The 15,383-nt window shown below is 43.8% G+C and overlaps 1 protein-coding gene across 1 annotated transcript in view; it reads right to left on the reverse strand.

Moving 5' to 3' along the window:
* Positions 1-1,935: 1,935 nt before the first annotated feature.
* Positions 1,936-15,383, reverse strand: part of gon4lb (gon-4 like b) — a 28,213-nt gene continuing 14,765 nt past the window's right edge. Inside the window, exons 18-30 of the mRNA XM_026184197.2 lie at positions 15,132-15,279; positions 14,916-15,032; positions 13,513-14,586; positions 10,445-10,688; positions 10,202-10,359; positions 8,849-9,046; positions 3,943-4,086; positions 3,558-3,866; positions 3,145-3,243; positions 2,941-3,067; positions 2,508-2,859; positions 2,314-2,416; positions 1,936-2,230 (exon numbers count right to left, since the gene is read on the reverse strand). Of these exons, the coding sequence (XP_026039982.2) occupies positions 2,114-2,230; positions 2,314-2,416; positions 2,508-2,859; positions 2,941-3,067; positions 3,145-3,243; positions 3,558-3,866; positions 3,943-4,086; positions 8,849-9,046; positions 10,202-10,359; positions 10,445-10,688; positions 13,513-14,586; positions 14,916-15,032; positions 15,132-15,279 (3,190 nt within the window). The 3' untranslated portion in view covers positions 1,936-2,113. The remainder of the gene's footprint in view (positions 2,231-2,313; positions 2,417-2,507; positions 2,860-2,940; positions 3,068-3,144; positions 3,244-3,557; positions 3,867-3,942; positions 4,087-8,848; positions 9,047-10,201; positions 10,360-10,444; positions 10,689-13,512; positions 14,587-14,915; positions 15,033-15,131; positions 15,280-15,383) is intronic.

The following is a 15,383-nucleotide window of genomic DNA, read 5'->3' on the forward strand; positions in this document are numbered from 1 at the left end:
AGGTTTATTAGGGGGTCCATTGTCCCTCTTGGCAGATTACTCCCACAGGGCTTAAATCTGGGACTCTCCACTACTTGACCCTTAGAACTGAAAAAGCTTGTTGGATGAGAGGTGAAATGTCTTAAAGCAACTTAAAGAAGTCCAGACGCTTTTCTTTCCAAGCTCCTTAGACTACGATAACCTGGATGACTGAGAACCTTCACAGACATACAGGGGAAAGTATACAAAAAAAAAAAAGATAAGATGGGGCCTGATTGAATCAGTTATGATTAGTATCATCAGTAAATAAAGTAGCAGGTCTGACTGGATTCTCTTTAAATGCTTTTAGGGCTTGTTTAGGTTTAGGAAGGTTTAGGTCGTACTACAGAAAGAGAGGAAAATGTTAAAGGCTTTAATCTTTTTACTGCAACAGAAACACCTCCATTAATCGTTTGTCTGTTTTACAAAGAACCTGAAACCTGAATCAGGTTTTGTTTTGTGTACAAGAAGTGTCACTCATCTGCTGCAGGTAAAGCCGCACTCAGACATCAGTATAAAAGGTTCTGCTGTCCCTGTGACAGAGTATTGGCACCAGGGCATGGCATTCAAAAGGAAAGCTTTTGTGTAAGAAGCACATGAATGCAGTCCAGGCAAGAAACTTGCAACATGTCAGAGGACGATGTGACCTTTGACCTGCTGACAATAAATTTTTTCCCACAAAGTTCTGACTTTCCCATAAAAAATTTCCCGTAAGAAGTTCTGACTTTCCCATCCCATAACATCTTTCCTCAGAATGTGACCGAGCTTTTGATTTTTCTAAGATTATTTAACTTCCAGTTTGAAAACATGAAGTTCCCGGTGGCTGATTTCTGGTCAATAAAATGATCGATTTATCTGATTTTAACATTTTGTGAGGTGATAAAATAAAAAGGTGATTTCTGTGGTGCAGATTTAATAATTTCCTTAGGGATCAGCATACTAAAAAAGTATGCTGATCCCTAAGGAAATCATACTTTTTTAGTATGCTGATTCTGCTTGATGAATCCCAACTCGTTTAAACTTTTGTCCTTAGGTCTGATTCTAATGTACGGTCATCTTATTGATTACTGAACTATTGATGACAATGTGATGGCTCTATAAAACTGAATGTTTGGCGTTTTTCCTCTGCTTTTGTGTGAACAATAAAGCTATTCAATACCGGGTATTTTGTGTTGTATCCCATCCATCCATTTTCTTCCACTTTTCCAGGTCGCAGGTCGTTGGTCGGGCAAACAGCCTAAGGAGATAAATCAAGGGTTAGGGTTAAGCTCCTTTTTGCTCGACATCACCAACAAAGCCAGATTAGGCAGCAAAGTAACCAGACTAATATTAACATTAGTGTAACTGGTCCAGATGTTTGAGTGTAAAAGTGATATGCACCGGAGTTTCGTATCCTCCACGCAGCATTCCCAGCCTGTGTCCATATTTCAGATTGTTCTGTTTGTGGATAAGTTGGTATCATTAATTATTGATTAAGTCTTAATCTCTCTGTAACGTTAACGTCAATCTTTGATCGGTGTGCATCACAAAGTACAGCTTTAAAAGCCATCTGGTCCTTCAAGTTATTGTGTCCCCACAAACATTTTTTTTCTGTTTCTGTTGTTTTGTAGCATGTTTATATCTGCTGGTGTTTTCTTAGATCACACCTACAGGTGTTAATGTTTACATGTTCACTTATCCTTATTAGGATAATCAGGATAAGAGAATGAACGTGGACTCTGCTGTTCTAAGTTGAACAGCAGAGTGCAGCTCACACCTGTACTTCCTGATGAAAGGCTCAGCGGCTTTATTCAGAGGAGTTTGGGATCAATCACACTAACTCCGGTGTAACATCTTCCACTTAGTTTGGCACTTTTGCAGTAAAATATTTTCTACAATAATCCGTTTGATGTGTCAGCAACACCAGAGAACATGAAATCATGGAAAACTTCTTTATTGACTTAAAAAACAAAAAGACAACATAATATTAAATCTTCTGAACGTTAATATTTACAGATTTTTTATGGACAGTAAACACATCAGTGTTTGCTTTCTTTTATTTTTAATAAAAGACGCGTTGCTTTTTCATTGGATAAGATCTTCTGACTGGTTAATATCAGTCTTCCGTTTCATTGGCTGCTTCTGTCTCAATGGGTGGGGCTTCATCCTCTGAGCTGGTCTGACGTGCTGCTGTCCGAAACAAATGCATCAAATCCCGAAACCTGCGGGACACCTGAAGACACGACAAGAAGTTAATAAAGTGAGCAGTTGACAAACCGACCAATCATGCTGGAAGAACACTGAACAGCCAATCACCTCGCTGGGAGTCTTGTTGCCGAGCAGGCTGGAAATGGCCTGAAATGTGTTCTGATTGGCTCCTTCTTGCTGACATGTCTTCAAGATGACCCGGTCTGCTTCTCTGAAAAATAAACAAAAAGTCAGGCCTTCCATAGGTGCCTCCTAACTCCTTTTCCTAATCACCTTTCCTTCGTCGAGGTGAAAGAAAGTACCTTGTCCACAGGATCACTTTCTCCCCGCTTGCAGTCAGAGAAATGTTTTTGGCACAGACAGGGAGGTCAGGAGGAAGAGGAGCTAACCGAGGAGGAGTGCAGAAGGCTGCAGACGTGGAGGAAGCTGTAGTGGAGGGCGAAGCTACAGAGGAGGAAGTAGAGATCGTGGAGGTGCAGGTAGAGGTGATGGAGAGGGTCACAGGTGGCGGTTGCAGTGTCTCCTCTCTCCTGCTCCTCTTTGCTGCTGGGCTCTGTTCCTTTTTCCTCTCCTCCTCTTCTTCCTCGCCCTCCTCTTCCTCCTCTTTTGTATCAGCCAGTGGAAACGAGCCTTCCCATGATGCATCACACCGATCTGTCAACACAAACAATAAAGTTATTTAAAGCAAACACGCACCTGTCTGCTAAAGGACCAACAGAGGATCGTGTGACATACCTGGCAGGGGACTGTCGTCGCCCCCCTTCAGGTCCAGGTCTTTGTTAGCTGGTTCATCATGGGTAGCACTTATCTGAGAGTAGAGTGGGTCCAGACTCTTCATGGCCCTGGACACGCCCCCTGAGGTCTAAAGGAGAGATGAACAGGTAATTCAGGTGTAATTCTTTCTACGAGTTTCACCCCTGGTGAAACATACAGACATACCTTATTGCCATGGCAGCGGGTGCATCCTTTCCTCTTGTGTTTCTGGATCTTTGAATCACGACAAGGGCAGACCCAGTCTTTATCGGACCAATCACAGCCCTGCAAAGAATAGTGTAAATCTGTCCAATCACAGGGTTGAAAACAGTAACAATGTAAATCTGACCAATCACAGGGCTGAAAACACAGCTGCTCATTGTGACAGGACGTCAGCAGAAATAAGCAAACAATCCTGGATCCCGACTTCCAAAAGATCTGGAGTCATAACGGATCCAGATTTCCAAAAAAACAGACGTGGAATCTGACTTTGGAACGCTGTGGATTGTGTTTTTCTACAAACGACCTGGAGTACAGCTCTCCCCTAAAAGATTGATAAAAAGGAGCAGAGACAGGAAATAATCTGACCCCCTTCAGACCTTGTAGTTTCTGTGAGAGTCCATCTTCCTTCTCTGACGCCGGTTTGTCATTGGTTGGATCTTATGTCCCTCCTCTTCCTCTTCTAGTTCTGGCAACGTCACCTCCTCAAACCCGCCACTGGCCCCGCCTCCTGAATTTTGGCTGACGCCCTCTCCACCTTCCAACCCGCCGCCTCCATCTTCTGGCCAATGGGTTTCTTCAAACTGTCCAGGATGCGCTGGAGGTGGGCGGAGCTCGTCAAAAAACACCCAGAATTCAGCTTGTAAATGGGTGTGGCCTTTGAGCAGCATAGACATCTGAGCTTTGAGCTGAAAACATGAAACAGCTGAGATTAGCACAGGTTAGTTCCACCTGTCTGGTTAATCTGGTTCAAAGACCTCGTACCTCGTGGACGCTGGTGGGACTGAGGTCCTGGCCTATCTGCAGAGCTTTGATAATCTTCTGGTAATGCGACGGATTGTCTCCAAAGCTGATCTCCAGCTGTCGAAGGAAACGGCGGCTGCGCTCAAACGCCTGCTGCTCGTCGAACTGCAGAAGCATGAAGAGTGAAAACACCGTTAAATTCTTGTGACCTGCGAATGGACGGAGGCATGACGTGAACTCGTTGTTACTGAGCTAAAAAGCTGCAGTGATACGGATACTTGCACGGAGCACATGAAATGAGGCACGGGGACGTTTGTTTATTCAAACTGCGCCGCTCGAGTTCTGCAGCACACCGCTGACATGCAGTTTTTTTACTTCCTGTTTAAGAATCCATAGTGCTTTGTTCTGATGCTGGAACGCCATCTGTAACTGCACGATGGCAGACTGAGTGCGTGCACTCATGCCCCAGCTCGCCCGAACAGATGGGCGCAGTCCAAACATGCTCGAGCATGGCGGCCTGTACAGAGGAAGCAGTTGCGTCAGCCTCTACAGACATTCACTGTCCTGCTGGCAGCTACGGCAACTCTTAAGGTGGAATGCTTCGCTGTATGAGCTAAATCAATCGGCGCACCTTAAAAAAAGAAAACGATTGATGATTCTTGTCTAAGGAGCTTGGAAAGAAAAGCGTCTGGACTTCTTTAAGTTGCTTGAAGACATTTCACCTCTCATCCGAGAAGCTTCTTCAGTTCTAAGAGTCAAATGTGGAGAGTCCCAGATTTAAGCCCTGTGATCAATGATACTCTAAAGAAACTCTGCCCTTTGTGAACATGGAGATAAAAGGAGCGTCATCCTTCAGCTGTTCTCTCCTCTCATTAGGAAACTCTTCAGCCTCCTAACAGGTTCTCACATGAGGGGCTCTGTGATTGGCTGAGGCTGACTTTAACTTTAGTCGGAGCTTTAGGGATTAGAGATTTGTAAAAACACCAGTGTTGGGTAAGTTACTTTAAAATAGTAACTTAGTTACATTACTAGTTACTTCTCTCAAAAGTAACTCAGTTACTTCAAGTTACTCGTTACTTTCAAAGTAACTAGTTACTAGGGAAAGTAACTTTGATTTTACTCAGAATTTTCTTGTTAATGTGTTGCTTCCATAACTTTGCCAGTCTTCTAGCTTGCGTACTTGCCACAAGTGCACTGTGCCACCTACCAATAGAAAGGGAAAGATAATGTGCATATTTCCACGAGAGAAATCCCACGCCTGGACCGTCATTGACTACTGCCATGATTCTAGCCTACGTCACAGCGTCATGTGCGCCTTTTACATCCAACACAAAAACTGCAGTCGTGGTGCTTTCGATTGTACTCAGAAATTCTGCCTTCTGAATTGGAAGATGTAGGTTAGGGCTGCTCAATTAATCGAATTTTAATCACGATTACGATCTGGGCTTTCAACAATCATTAAAAACGACTGAGCCGATTATTAGCACCTCCCTCGTACTTTACTCTCGCGCTGCTCCGTGTGGTAAATCGAGTGCACTGCTCTCCATTTCGAACACGCGTCACAACAATTAAGAGGACCCGAGGGAAGCTCGGAAAGCTAAGCAGAAGTTATTTGGAGAGGAGAGTGACTGCTGTTGGTTGAAAAGAGAGGTAAAAAAAACAAAACTTCAGTGGTGTGGAAACATTATGGGTTCGCGGAGTCAGACGTGGATCAAGTAGACAGTGTGTAAACTTTGCTAGGATGTAGTAGCTGCACCACAGAGCAACACTGCAAAGTTCACTAAACATAGATGTTTACATTTTTCATTTATTTCTTATATTGCAAACATTTGCACTGTTATCAGTATTTGCACACTATTTTATATTATTTTTTAAAGTCATTATTCAACACATTGTTATTGTTAACCCTTTAAAGCCAGTCAGAGCAGCACGCTCCGTTTTGCCTAACTATTTTTAAATCCCTGTAGAACCTGAACCGTGTAAGCTAGCGCAATAATTTGTTTTGCATATGAAACCGGAGGAGTTGTACTTGCATCTTATGCCATCAGCTTGTCCTCGGTCATGGTTTCCTTCCACATAAAGCTTTGCAAAAATTGCATAAAAAGCACTTGCAGCAACAAAAACATAATATTCCAGAAACACGCTTTGCCGATCCATCAGCTGTTCTTAACACTTCCCACTTTGAAAAAGACGTCAACAGGAACTATCGCATTTCCTGCCTGAAACCAGAAGTGATGTCATTTTCGCAGAAAATCTAGTTTTTTACTTGTAGGCCTTAAAAGCCTATACTAGTGTTTTTATAAGTCATGTTTGACTTTTCTGAATAGTTGCTGGGATGCTTAGGACTCATATTGCACTGCTGGAAATAGTTTATTTTGATGCACCTGCTGTTTTCTTTGCAAATTTGCAGCATAGGATTGTTTTTTTGTTTTTCCTGCAGTATATAAAAATTGCTGTATCTCCAAAATAAAACTATGAAGACACTCAAAATAAATTTCCTGTTGTTGTAAACTATTTTTTGCAACTTTTTTTGTATTTAAAGTTTTGAGGGATAAACCTCTTAAATTTCTCCAAGTAGAAATATATGTAAAAAAACAAAAACTATTTTCAATTTTTTTGTAGTTTATTGCACTTGTTTGCAATTAATGTTGTTACTATGGACTTAATGCATACATATTATTAAAATATGGGCTATAACAGTTGTATTGATGTATAGCAACTTGAAATGCTCCCACAAATGGCACTACAGCATGTAAAAAAAATAATATAAGCTCTGGCGGACTTGGTTCTATGGTAGGTCTTAAAGGGTTAAATAAATATCGTCAAATAATCGTGATCTCAATTTCAGTGAAAATAATCGTGATTATCATTTTTGCCATAATCGAGCAGCCCTAATGTAGGTAACACCAGACTGCAGATTAGCTGCATACAGGGCTGGACTGGGACAAATAAATCGTCCCGGGCATTTTGACTAGAGACCGGCCCACCATTATAGGAAAAATCATAAAGCCTTTGAATGAAAATAAACACTGTTGTGACAGTGATGTACACTGTTTTGATGGTATATATGCATCGATCTATCAATCGTTTGTTGTAAGATTCAGATAATTATTTTTTAAAAGCGAGACATTTTAAATGAGAATAAGAAAGAAAAGTATTTCTTTGTGCCCCCCTTTCCCTGTTAATGCCCTACATGCCCCCCTGGCAACACTTTGCTAGATCCGCACCTGCACAGTTACCAGCTGTCAGCTACTTAGAAAAGGATCCTGGTGTTATTTGTCTCTCAGAAACAGTTCATAACTTCCCTTCAACTCATTCATGTCACCTAAAAGGTAAACCTGTTTCTCCATCACAGCTCTGATGATCCAGTAAGGACATCTCCTGGTTTCATCTTCATGTTTCCCTCTCACCAGATAACCAAACCATATCATGACCAGCAGCTTTTTTGCAGCTGTGGCTCCAGCAAACATCAGCTGATACTAGAAATTAATATTAAATAAATTCTAACAACAGCTTAAACGTGCTGCTGTTGTTTAGCGCGACATCCGCTGGTTTCCTCTTTCGGCGCAAAGTGAGCAATAAACAAACAAGAGAGCCGATCAGCTGATCACTGATCAGTTTTCATGATTGAAGTAGAAACAGGAGAGGGAGGATGAGAGGATGAGAGAAGAAGAGGCAGCTGTGCAGCAAAGACACAGAATAACTGCAGCTTTGTGCCTTTTTCATTGTAGCTGAATTACGGGACAAACTGTTCCCTTTCACCTCAATAAGAAACGCGTAATATTTTCTCTGAATACCAGACGGGAAGGTTGGCAACTCTAATAACTTATGAACAAAATAAAGTTCAACATCAGTAACTTCATAGCACCACCCAGCTGTATAGAAACTCCGTCATGCTAGCTGGCACGCAGTACGGAAAAAGTCAGCATAACGAAAATAAACTGCACCTAAACTTGGTTCATATCTGACCCAGAGAGACTGCAGGTCATAACTTCTTACCTGAAGTTCAGTTCACACTTGGACCGGCGGCCGCCTCGGGTCTCTTTTCCTTCTGCGTCCCTTTTCCTTCATCCACCTGCTGGCCTCCACCACTTGCTAATGTTACTGAATCCGTGGAAGCTCCGCGACAGCCACCACACGAAGTAACGAGTAACGAGCCTATCTAAATCCCAGTAACGACTAACGCGTTCCTGATTTTGGCTTAATAACTAGTTACCGTGCTCGTTACCACAATAATAACGTAGTTACTGTAACGCGTTACTTAATAACGCGTTAGTCCCAACACTGAAAAACACATTTTGAATTCATCACTTGGAGCCTTTATGAGGAAACTTAATGAACATGTAGCTGATGCTGAAATGCAATTGTGTGGGTTGCCATGACAACACCAGAAGCCAGCGCCTGAGATCGTTATATTGTTTTGCTTTATTTAGTATTCATGTTTGTGTACACTTACAGTGGAAAAGGATCATCTTTGAGTCCAGTGATACATTTTTTCTTACAAAAGAAAGTTTCTGTGAACATGATTGTGGAGTAGTCACCTCCTCCGGAGTCACAGGAACAACAAGTTGTGAGCGGCAGAGACAAGACTGACTTTTAGGGCTCTTCAACTTTTCTACTGCTGGTTTACAAAGCGTACACGGTAAAATTATGCTTGTTAAATTGTTAAGCACTTGTGCACTTTGTTAAAAGACATAAGTGTCTGAAACAGATGTTGTATGTGCCAATGGTATTATTTTACTTGCTTCTAGTTTTCATGGTGCTCCATGATTGTGAGAGGAAATAAAAAAGGAATTGTGGACATCAGTAAGAAGCGTGGATTTTTTTTTTTTTTTTTACCAGAGTTGATACAGAACACCTTGGGCTGTCATCAACAGGAAAACCAGCGAGTTTAACTCCAATGATAAAAACCACACGAGCTGCTCACCAGTCCACACAGTAGCGCCTGGTCAGGATGCAGAAAAGCGGCGAAGTCTTGGAGGAGGTCTGTCCGGTTTCCCAGGATGCAGCGCAGTTTCCTGAACAGCTGCATCACTTCCTGTCCATCTCCCACCTGCTCAAACTCACTCAGCAGAGACACAAACTCCTCCACCTGCTCAGGTACATCATGCAGTGCCTCACGCACCTGTCGACACACAGGAGGAACATCATGAGCCCACATGTTCTAAGGAGAGATGGTGATTACTGTTGCCATAAAAACAAACAAAGTGAAGACCGGCCCCCTCGTACAGACTGTACGAACTTGAACGAGCGCCACGCCACGCCAGTAAAATCAAATGTCACTATTAAAGGAAACACCAACTCCACCACCTATATTTTAGGTATCTTATTCCACAGTTTTTCTAATTTTTCTATGTAACTTTGCACTGTCCACTTTCTGCTGTAACAAAAAAATTTCCTACGTGTGGGACTAATAAAGGTTATCTTATCTTACTTTTACTGCCCTCCAGTGTCCGTGTGGCGGCACTACAGATTCCACTTACATTGCCCCATCAATCTTTCCCTCTCATTCACCCACAGACGTCGTGCTGCTGTGGTCACTCCTCCTAGCTCCTTCTAACACGCAGAACAACGAAAGCTAGACACAAATCCCGGGAGACGCGATGCGGGAGTCATTAACGATGCTGTTATTTATGATCCTCAGAGATTACAATGCTAACAATAATCCATGCAAACACGAACCAAAGAGCCCGAAGGGAAGACCGGACACGTTGCACCGTTTATGTGCCGAAGCAAAAGCAGCTGAACATCAATGACGTTCTCATCCAGGTGATGATTCACAGGTGAAACCACAAACATGACCACGAGCACAGTGTGTGGTAAATTGACTGATTCTTATATAGCGCTTTTCTACTCTCCTGGAGTACTCAAAAGCGCTCTATACAACACATTCACATTCTGATAGGCACTGACTCTAAACTGAGTGCTTTTCTAACGACATTCACACTCCGACAGATGCATCGGAGAACATCAATATCTTCCACAAGGATATTTGGCATGCAGACTGGAGGAGCCAGCGATCCACCAACGTTCCAATCAGTAGTTGACCTGCTCTACCTCCCACATGGTGGAGGGGTGGGTGGAGACCTATCAAGTGATCATTCACTAAAATCTGACCAATCCTGCTGGAGGAGCAGCCACGAACGTTTTCTCATTTATCACAAGAAACGCAGGAAACTGAAAGGAGGTTCGGAGGCGATGATGTCAGCGTCTGGAGAGACCACGTGTGCAAAGATGGGAGCTCAGCAAACAGCGGGACGATTTAACGTCCATTGCTCACCCTGCTGAGGTAACTCTGTGCGAACGCCATGTCTTTGCTCTCTCTGTGCGGGTCGTTGTCCAGGATGTTTTCGTCATACAGCAGCAGCAGTTTGGCGCCATCTTTGCTGTGGCGCTCCTGACGGCTCCTCCTGAGGCCACGATGAGGTTGGCTTCGGCCTGCAGAGATGACAGAAAATAAGAAACACGAAGTATTCGGTCACAGATGGCGAGTGTTTTAAACGGTGTTCAGACGCAGACCCACCTCGTCCTCGTCCGGGACATCGCCCCCCTACTCCTCCAGGCGTCCGCTCTCTGGACGGCGTCTCCTCGTCTAAACCCGCTTTTTTGCTCCGCCCCTCCCCTGAGTCCTCTCCTTTTGGCCCCTCCTCCTCTTCCTCTTCCTCCTCCTGCGACCCAGGAGAGGTGGGAGAGTGCTCCTCCTCTGAGTCGCCATCTGTACAGAGCCGCTGCTCCGCCGCAAGCCACGTCAGCTGCTTCATTGTCTCCTAAAGGTCAAAGGTCAGAGATTATCCAAACCCTTGGCACCTCATCAGCATAACTTTTCTTTTCAGCCGTGCTTTTAATATTTTTAAACAAATCCAAACGCCTCCTCGTGAAAACAGATTTCACTGCCGAGAGTTACCGATATCTAAATCAGTGAATACCAATCATTCACAAACGTCTCCCTGAAGACGTCGGTCCTTCAGTTTGTTTTGGTTTACTTTAAAGACCAAACTGGTCTTCATTAACGTTCATGTTTCTTCAGACTGTGTCCTCTGGATTCAAACCCAGCCAAGGGTTTGGTGAGGTTTTTCTCAGAAACACCGTTCTCAAACACACTGAGCATCATCCTACTCTTACTTAAACTTGATCATGCTGTTGTAACCAGTGATGGTTATAATGGCGTTACAAGTAATGGCGTTACTAACGGCATTACTTTTTTCAGTGATGAGTAATCTAACTAATTACTATTCCTATCGTTACAACGCTGTTACAGTTACTAACAAGAAAATGCGGCGCAGTCCGTTACTATTTGTCAACAAACAGATGGTTGAAGCTGTGAGATGTGAGAGATTAGCGTGTTTGGAGAGTGTAGTTAATGTGTTGTCTTGTGTAGTTAGTGTGTATCGTTGTGGATAGTTTTGTGTTGTGTGTCAGAACAATGAGGCGACTGCTGTCTCCAGGTAGAAACAGGAGTGACACACCTGCTGCTGTCAGACCTGCAGGTATCAGGCTGTGATGTTTCCTTTATAGTGGACAGAAATTATTGTTTTGGAGAGGCACAAATAATTTGTGTGGCATTTTACTGAAGAACAGCTGATTGTTCTCTAAATAGTTTGAAATGGTTATTTAAAAAATCAAGGTAAAAGGTAAATGGCTGCAAATAACTTTGTTTGCAAAACTTGTGCATAGGATTTTAAAATTGGCAATTTATATTTGCATTTCAAGTTATGAAATATGATTCATTAAACATGTTTGTGGTTGTTACAGTGAAAATATCACTTTTTCTACTCTGATTTTATATTTTTTGTTTGATTTTAGATCAATTGTGTTAATACAGTAGTCAAAATGAAAACACAACTGTAAATTCAGAGACGTGAGGTTGTGCTGAAAAGGACGATACCAAACAAAGTAAATAGTTTTTAAAGGTGAAATGTGGAGGGAAAATCAAAAGTAGTTAAAAATGGTCAATTACACCCTGGACCCCAGAGGGTTAAACGTTTTTTAAAGTAACGCAATAGTTACTTTTCAAGTAATTAATTACTTTTAGAATATTGTAACTCAGTTACTTTTTTGAAGAATTAACTAGTAACTATAACTAATTACTTTTTCAAAGTAACTTGCCCAACACTGGCTGTAACACAAATGTCCATTTTAGGATCAATAAAGTCTCTGTCTATCATTTCAGCAGCTGTTTGTGCTGATGAGCTTCTACTGAAAGGAAAGAAATTTAAAAAATGTTTTCTATTCAGCTTCAGTTTCTGCCTCAGACACAAAAACATGAGAAAATCTTTAGTCTTTGTTTCCTCAAACCTGAACTTTTCTCTCTGTGTCGGAGTAAAAATACATGATCAGAGACAACTTCTGACCAATGAGGAGGCCGGCAATAAAACCCGTTTCACTTTTATTTAAACATCACCAAATCACAACAACAGCTGCCTCAAGGCGCTTTATATTGTAAGGTAGACCCTACAATAATACATACAGAGAAAACCCAACAATCATATGACCCCCTGTGAGCAAGCACTTTGGCGACGGCTGATCTGATATCCTCGTGTTGGTGTTGTTCCCAGATCATCATACTAAATATTGTTCCAGGATCAACATTGCAAGTGACCAATCAGAATGTTGTGACGTCATACCTTTGCGACTTCGGGAAAATAATAATAATAATAATAATAATAATAATAATGGATTGGATTTATATAGCGCTTTTCTAGGCACCCAAAGCGCTTTACAATACCACTATTCAGTCACTCTCACATTCACACACTAGTGGAGGCAGCTACAGGTGTAGCCACAGCTGCCCTGGGGCAGACTGACAGAAGCGAGGCTGCCATATCGCGCCATCGGCCCCTCTGGCCAACACCAGTAGGCAAGTAGGGTAAAGTGTCTTGCCCAAGGACACAACGACCAGGACAGAGAGCCCAGGGATCGAACCGGCGACCTTCCGGTTACAGATGCGATTCCCAACCCCCTGAGCCACGGTCGCCCCACCACACGAAAAACCGGCGTAAAACAAAAAACTGTACTTAAGCTGCGTGAAACCGCCTCTGTCCGCCGATCAACGGACCCTGACCCTTTAATAAACAGTAAGCAGAATTGATATTGTCCTTGCAACATTGGAATTTCATAAATGCACGAATGGCTTGGCGCGCAAAGGAATAATGTCACAATAATGTGATTGGTCACTTGCAATGTTGAACCTGGAACAACATTTTCATGATGGTCTGGGAACAACACCAGCACGAGGATATCAGATCATCCCTTTGGCGACAGTGGGAAGGAAAAACTCCCTTTTAACAGGAAGAAACCTCCAGCAGAACCAGGCTCAGGGAGGGGCGGGGCCATCTGCTGTGATTGGTTGGGGTGAGAGAAGGAAGACAGGATAAAGACATGCTGTGGAAGAGAGACAGAGATTAATAACAAGTACGATTGTAGGGTCTACCTTACGATAATAAGCGCCTTAAGGTGACTGTTGCTGTGATTTAGCGTGAGTAGCGGTTTAATTACTGCCAACATGAAGGCCTGCGGTACGTAGCCATTAATGAGCATAAACAACACTAAATCGCAAAAGGTGGAAACTTTTAAGGTAGACTTTCTATCTACCTGTAACTCTGGAACCGACAGAACAGACTCCTCTGATGCTGATGACATCACTTCTTCCTCATCTTCATCCTGTGTGAGGTCATCAAAGTCCTCATCATCATCATCATCTCCATGTCGGTCCTGATCTTCGTCCTTATCCTTCCCTCCACTGTCGTCTCTCGCTCCACTCCTCTCCTCCCTCTGTCTCCCTTCCTCTTCCTCTCCACCCTGCTCATTCTCACCTGCTTCGCCTCCTTCTCCCCCCTCTCCTCCCCGTCCCCACTGCTCCTGCTCCTGACCATTGTTTTCTCCTCCATTCAAACTGACACCAATAACAATTGCCTTTTCCTCCTGTTCCTGTCTCTGCTCCTCCCGCCTCTCCTCTTCTTCCACATCTCCTGTACATGACGTCAGGCTGAGTGTTGATACCAAGACCATGCTCTCCTCTTCCTGCTTTAGCTTTTCCTGCTTAGAAAAGACCTCTTCCTGCTGCCCATTGATTGGCCCGTGGATGTGATGCTCCAAAACATTTTGGGGGGAGGTGGGAGGAGCTGGGGTAGTCCACACCATCTGGAGGAGGAGGCAGCCCGGCTTCAGTGTGTTTGTAGTGCTAGGACTTGTGAGAGAGGGAATGGGCAGTAGAAGTGTCGAGGGGGTGGGGCTCTCCTGTGCAGACACGGTATGTGGTGTATTTTGGCCAATAGGAAGGCAGGACTGCATCACCTTGGCACACACGGGGTGGGCGGGGCCTGGATGAGCAGCAGTCAGTGGGACCGCTCCAGAGATAGAAGCTGGTGCCAATGGTAGGGCTCCTGACACAGCAGTGGGGGCAGAAAATAACGTGACACCTGAAACAGGTAAAAAGCACATGTCCACCTGTTTCTCTCCGTGTGGCTCCACCGGCAGATCCTCCTGTGCTTTGGCGAGTGGCAGCAGAGATTCATTATGAGCCAGTGCGAAGACGCGCCTGTGGGTGCGGGGGCGGGGGCGGTAACTGTTGATATAATTGGGGTGGAGCCTGAGAGTGCAGCTTGGAGGAAGCCAGGAGGGGTAACGGGCATCTGAGCGGGTCTTCTGGATGCTTGGGCGACTGTTCTGCAGACGAGAATAATGGGATAACAATCTGTGCCTCAGATTATGATGTTTGAGCAATACTCGTATAGCAGCGCATGAAACTACACAAAGTTTCTTTTTGTTATAGTTCTGAGACACAAAATCTGAATCAACAGGTCACGCTTAAAGAAAAACTTTAGATTGGAATTGGCTGGCAGGTTCAAACTGGTCCTTTCAAAAACTAAACCGGCAAATTTTGCTCCCAGCAGATTTGTACCTGGGTCTGAATGGATGTAGACAGAGCCACACAATAAAGGGGAATTCTATTATAGGTGTGGATCTGGATCACGATCGGGATTAGCTGTTCAAACCTTGAGCCAGTTTGGCATGTTTTCACCATCTCTGTCCACCGGGGGGCGCTGGTCCTCCTGCTGGACTCTGCTGCAGGCGAGTGGCAGCGGCGGGACGACGCCCTTCGTCACAAATGTCTGAAAAGAACCACAAAGTTGGGCCCCGAGTCATTCATTTGAAATGTAACGTTCGCTAATGATGTCACACGGTGCATAGTGAGGTCACTCTGATGTCACCTTGATGACATTGTCAGGTGCTCTTGGGCTGCTCATCTCTCTGACGTGCTTCCTGAAGTTCCATCGACTCTTACAGAGCAGGTATGAACTGATAAGCTCGTCGGACTGAAATGCTCCCTCGAAGTGTTTCAGGCCGAGAACGATGAGACTGCACAGAGGCAGGATGGGAAATATGTTTTTACTGAGTTCAATGAAGAACAGAAGCCATAAATTTACACAAAGTGCATGTGAAAAAATAAAATGTAGGAAGTG

This window comes from Astatotilapia calliptera, chromosome 11 (genome assembly GCF_964374335.1).
Source record: "Astatotilapia calliptera chromosome 11, fAstCal68.1, whole genome shotgun sequence".
Lineage (NCBI taxonomy): Eukaryota > Metazoa > Chordata > Actinopteri > Cichliformes > Cichlidae > Astatotilapia > Astatotilapia calliptera.